Source organism: Melanostigma gelatinosum (assembly GCF_949748355.1).
Source record: "Melanostigma gelatinosum genome assembly, chromosome: 8".
Classification (NCBI taxonomy): domain Eukaryota; kingdom Metazoa; phylum Chordata; class Actinopteri; order Perciformes; family Zoarcidae; genus Melanostigma; species Melanostigma gelatinosum.
In genome coordinates, this window is record NC_136641.1 from 18,840,482 (window position 1) to 18,846,481 (window position 6,000).

Consider the following 6,000-nt stretch of genomic DNA (forward strand, 5'->3'; position numbering starts at 1 on the left):
TAGGACCATTAGTGTGGATGTGTTGTGGGTGGAATGCTGCCTTAAAGATTTTGACAATGCCTCCTCTCATTTTACATTTGATCAATCTCATTGAGTGTGGAGGAAGAAAAGATTCAGTTTCAAGATCACTAACACGACAAGCAGCCAGAGCTTTGATGGTATTCCTGTCAGCTCGTCCGGACCATGAGAAACAGAGGTACCAGAGAATGAAACAGTATATTATAGAGCTCAGGCACCTGGAAGCAACCCTCCAGATTCTGTCACAACCAGGACAAGAAAGGAAGATGGGCAAAAAGCCAGTAATTCACATATTTACGATCACTGTTGTGTGAAAGAGAATGCTACAAATCCAACATTGTGGCAACTGAATCTCACTCTTTCCTGATCAATTTCTACACATTGCTGTCACCAGTGGACGAGAAGGACAGGCAATATTTAGGAGGATAAGCATACACACACATGCACGTGAACGGGCATGCACGCGCGCACACGTAACACACACACACACACACACACTTCTCCAACACTATCCTGTTGGGAATACGATACTCACATGTGCACCACGCACATGTTAAACACACACCACCACGTATGCATGCACAGCCCTCCTGTTCCCCACACCACCCCCAGCGGACCTACCTCCAGACTTGCCCCAGCTGCAGGACGTGAAGCACGGTTTGAAAGACCCACATGCAGACGATGCAGCACCTCCGGGGGGCTCCGACTGTCCCTCCCGTCGCAGACAGGGCAGAGGATGTGCAAACCGGGGTGGCATTCCCGGTGTTGCCCACCACCGCGCTCCCACCGCGCTGGTTGCTGTCCTTGGTGCTTAAAGTCTGGTCGCCCGCCGTGGCTGCTTCGCATGCCGCGCCTCCCGCCGCCGCCGCCGCGCCGGTGCCGCTGCCGCTCGCTGCTCCGTCCCCGCAGCTCAGATCCGAGTAGTCATACACGAACCACCTGAAACTCAATACCTGGACGACAGCGGAGGGCACCACGACGAAGACGAGCGTCAAGCCGAACCACCAGTAGTCACCTCTCAGGTAGTAGTCTGCGGCCAGCCACAGGTCGGTCGCGCCGTCGGAGAAAAAGACGAGCAGGGCGCAGAGCACCCAGCAGCAGTCCAGCAGGGTGTAGGGTTTCCCGCCGGCGGCGCTGCAGCGGGGCCGGGTGGCGGGGTTCCCCGGCTCCGAGAGGCTCCTGGGCGTGTTGTCATCTTCCACAGACACCGCTGCTCCATCCGACTTAGCGGCCATGTTGGTTAGGATAGGAGAGAAAGACAGAGAAAGAGGTGGGGATACGTGAGAGAGAGAGAGAGAGAGAGAGACAGAGAGAGAGAGAGAAGGGAGGGGGCTGGCAGCGTGCAGGAGAGAGAGAGTGAGAGAGATTACATCATAACTAGCCTCATCATCAGCCAATTAATTGCGAGGCATCATTACTAACAGCGCGTTTAACACCATGACACCGCGCGATGTTTTCAGGACATTCAGTGTTCTGCAAACATTTTTGACCTGCAGGGTTTTTAGTTTGCGTTGCTGTCCATAAAAAAAACCTCTCCCAGTTACATTGCGCTGCCTCTGCAGCACGCTGCTGCACATGACAAGACTGTTGTTAAACTCATATTAAAGCGGTTAATAAGGCGGAGTATCAGTTTCTGACTCGGTCACCAGCTGTCACCGAGGGGACGCGTCATGTTTAGCCTACTATGAATGTTGTAAACCGGCATCCTGTCCAATGTTTCCTGTGCTGCTCCTGCGAGATGAATCTCCCTCCAGACAATACATGTGCTGTGCATTGACTCAAAATCATGACCCTCCTTTATTCGGTGAGAGACTGCGAGACAAAGCACTCGGCAGTCTTCATGAAAGTAACTCACAGCAACATTTTTTGGTTTTATTTATCGAGAGAAAGGGTTTGCTGAGGTTTTGTCCTGCTTCACATTCTGACAGTATACATTCTTATATATATATATATATATACTGGATAATTTAGTTTTCAAAAGAAATTGGTGAAATTCAGGAAATAGTGCATTTGGTGAGTATTTGGTGAGTATTTCCAGTAGCAGGACTGTGTTTACTGGATTGTGTCTGAACAAACTACAGTGTGTGTGTGTTCATGGTAATGAAGGAACATGTCACCCAGTGCAACACTGTGGCTCATTAATGTGTTTTTAATCGTTTCTAGACAGCAATAGCGCTTCGGCACAGAGGAAAAAGATATATTAGGCTTATACGCACAATACTTATTGTTTGGATGTCTTCATTGTTGTTTGGTCTTTTCATGGGATTTGTTAAGAATTAAGACAACAATAGAATACCACATATCCTTGAACACTAAAAGAGGGATGTTTATTCCTCAGTGTTGCCTCCTCTTCCTCAGCTGGTCCCAGACCAGAAGCTGTTTAACGTCGGGGCCTTTAAAGTGCATTTCTCCGATTCTAACGAAGCAGTGACGCATGAAGCTGACAGGAGACCGAACAACCAAGTCTGTTTACAGCAGTGACCGTACTAATTGAAAAGATTCCATAAACTCTGAGCAGAATAGGCAATAAAAAGTCTTTGGTGAATTACGGCTCTGCGCTTCACTGCCCTCAATAAACCAATCAGTCACTGTGTTTCCACATCGGTGCAAAACAGGGTTTATCTGAACAGTGCTCAATCCAAAATATCTGTGGAACAAGATACAAAGCCCATTTTGTTAATCTGAAGCTATCGCCGCACTCATGAACCACCTCAGCAGCAATCACATTGCAGTGTGTTTTGGGTCCTGGCCCTGTTTGGCTCTGGTGTGGAGATTAACACGATTTGGCAAATGGGTGCGGCTGCATGAAGAGCCCCGATATGCTCTGAAATAACAACAAAAGGCCATGTTACAGCAACTTTCTAACTCTGAATATCCTGGTAGAACCTATCCTGAAACTGTTCATTAATGGACTGGATTTGAAATGATCTGAGATGGGGTTTGTGTCCTTTGAATCTCAAAAAGAGTTCAGCCTCAATTTCATACAATCTCCTTCAATAGCAGCAATTTATAACATCTGTACAGCCACATATTTCAGACATTTAAATGGTCTGAACAACAGAGACCACAATTACTGCCCTAGATGATTTATAACGGCTCAGTGCTGTTTAATTCAAAGCTGGAAGTGTTAGTTCTTTGCTTCACATCATCAAAAATACACAGATTTGTCTGAATAATCTTTTTGATAAACCTTACCCATTATGAGCCTGAGACTAAGGGGAGCTAATTAGAGAACCTAGATCACCACAGCTCTGACTCTGACACAGTTTAGAAAAACAGAGTTTCTGCATTGAATAGAAAACACTGTCACATTCTTTCCGCAATTATAGAATAAAAAGTTACATGCAAAGTTTTTCACAACAACCCTGAATTAATTAAATATAGTTTGTAGTTGTCCGGGCGGAGCCCTTCTGCCCGTCCGGCTGGCCGCCGGAGCACCTGTGTCGAAAGCCTTCTGCGGTCCGTGGCCGGTCAGATCCAGTCACCCCTCCTCCGGACCCCCTCCACCCACCCTTTTTTGTGTCTGGTTGTACGTCTGGAATCCGTTCCTTAAAGGGGGGGGGGGGGGGGTACTGTCAGGATCCAGGATCCCTGTCTGACCCGTTGTGTGTTTCCCCTGATCTCCTCTCCTCATGTGTCCTGTCATTCCCCTGTTTGTCATTGTGTGCCATGTGCTCTGTTTGTCCTCTGCCTCCAGACACCTCCCATGGCCACACCCTTGATGGTGCACAGCTGAGGACACTCCAGCCGATCACCTCCTGCAGCCTGACACACCAGACTCAGGGCCCACTAATGATTCCCCTGTCTCGATATAAACTCTGGTCCTGCAGTCTGGGGGTGTCAGGTCGTACCGTCTTTCACCCGCTTCAACCCCGTGGCATCCTCTGCCCTCCTTGTGTTCTACGGATTACACTCCGCCGCTCTGCCCTCCTTTGTGTTCAACGGACTACACACGCCGTCAAGCTGCCAGCTCTCCGGTGTCGAGCCACGGGACTCACACCGTCGATCTGCCTACTCTGGTGTCGGACCACGGGCTCCACACCTTCCTGTCTTAGTCAGGCTAAATAAAACCTGTTTCCATCAACTTCTGTCTCCTGTGGTCTTGCGTTTGGGTCCTACCTGTGAACTCCAGTGACACAGAGTCAGAGTGTCAATACAGTCTACCATCACAACATGAAGGTAGGAAAATACAAAAACAATAAATTGCTCTATAACCCAAAGGAATAGCATATCATTACCAAAATATGTCCAATACATACAGGTATTGCTGTTACCAGGGAAACACTTCAAACTATAAGAAATTCCACCTCAGTGCAGCGGGCCCCGGGGTCCACCTCAGTGCAGCGGGCCCCGGGGTCCACCTCAGTGCAGCGGCCCCTGGGGTCCACACCCACGCATGTCATTGTTGGATTGACTTCTCTGGAAGACAGGGCTTCAAAAGTAGCCAATACTGCAAGGCCATCCTTAGTTCATAATGTATGATGTTCAAATTGTTATCGCAAATGTGCAGTTAATGAATTTACCAAAAAACAACAGACAGAGGATTTTGGGGCCTCTGGGCCTCCTACTTAGTGTGTTTGGGTAATGCAACCTTGCCATGATCACACCTAATTCACCTTTAATCAATTATTACACCAACATAAACAACATTGTTATAATAGAAATCTACTTTTGGAAATTCACATATGAATATTGTTTGCATTGGTGACAGTGCTGAAGTACTCAGTGCAGATGCTCGTTCCGTGGCCCTACTCTTCAAACTATGACGCTCTAGTGTTTTGGACTGGTCAGGAACAGAATGTCAGCTAAGGCGTATTACGCCGTGTCCCTTCAAAATAAACTTCCGTGTTCACAGGAAAATATATATTTTTTTTTTACAGTGATCTGTTTAATTGGTGTAATGTGTTCAACCATCAAACCTCATGAATTGCATCATAACTTCCCACTTACAGCTGTCGTGTTTGTGATATCCTTTTAAAATAATGTTTTGGCCTTTAATTAGAGCTCCCCCATCAGACCAGGGAGTGCACATCCACTGTGTTCCCTTGGGAGTTGCAGTTCTCTTCCTACTGCTTCACCTCAACACACACACACACTCTGTTGTATCGCTCACAAGCTGCACATTCCCTGACAAATGAGGGTCATTACGAGTTTGAGAGCACAGGGAGCTAATTAGAGGTCTCAGATCAGTGCTGCTGCGATACACTTTGGTGAATACTCACAGACTCCGAGCTTCAGAGAGACTCTTAAAACATCTGCACCAGTCCACCACCATTTCTAAAATAATGATTTTCATTTTGTTTTTAAATGCTTGGTAGCTTTCAGTGGAGAGTGACAGAAAAGACGGGAGTTGCATAATGAATGCGTAACTTTGTGCATCCATACGGTTGGAGTCTGTTCAGCTCCCAGGTTGCTGCAGACAAATGTCCCTCACGTGGAGTGGCCAACAATATTATTGCTGTTATTAAATATTGTTTGCTTATTTATGCATAAGTCTCAATTACATTTATTTAAAAAAAAAATGTTTCCCCTAATCTACATTTATTTGGCCAACACTAAAATTACATTCCCACACAACTAAACTGCAAAATGTTCTCCCGGATTACTTTTGCAGTTTTAAACACATGGTTAACGTTGCAACAAAAAAACAAAAAAAAAATACTTGGTTATGTTTAGTGAATCACGGTTTGGCTTAAAATAAGTATGCTTGTTATGATATTTAAGTTTAAGGACGTGAATTAAGAAAAGTCAATGTTGACTTTTGGTTTTCTTGGTGAAAGTCCTGTGTGTTTTCTTTTTAACCATCCACCAACACAACCTACTCCCGAATCAGACTTCCACGGATTATGATCAGAAATGTATTTGTGTCAAAAAATAACCGGTAAATCCGGTAGAAAATACATTTACCTCAAAACGGAAAGATACGTAAATACGTATGACACCTAGAATCCCAGAAAGTTGAGAAGAAGCTCAGAAGAAATC

The 6,000-nt window shown here is 46.1% G+C and overlaps 1 protein-coding gene across 2 annotated transcripts in view; it reads right to left on the bottom strand.

Annotated features, from left to right (window-relative positions):
• Positions 1-1,253, bottom strand: part of xkr7b (XK, Kell blood group complex subunit-related family, member 7b) — a gene marked incomplete at both ends in the record, with an annotated part of 44,692 nt that extends 43,439 nt beyond the window's left edge. The window contains 2 exons of one of the 2 annotated variants that reach the window (XM_079272981.1): positions 640-724; positions 893-1,253. In XM_079272981.1, coding sequence (XP_079129107.1) covers positions 640-724; positions 893-1,253 — 446 coding nt within the window. Of the gene's footprint in view, positions 1-639 lie in introns of both variants that reach the window. The other variant, XM_079272980.1, reaches the window with a different exon arrangement.
• Between the last annotated feature and the right edge of the window lie 4,747 nt (positions 1,254-6,000).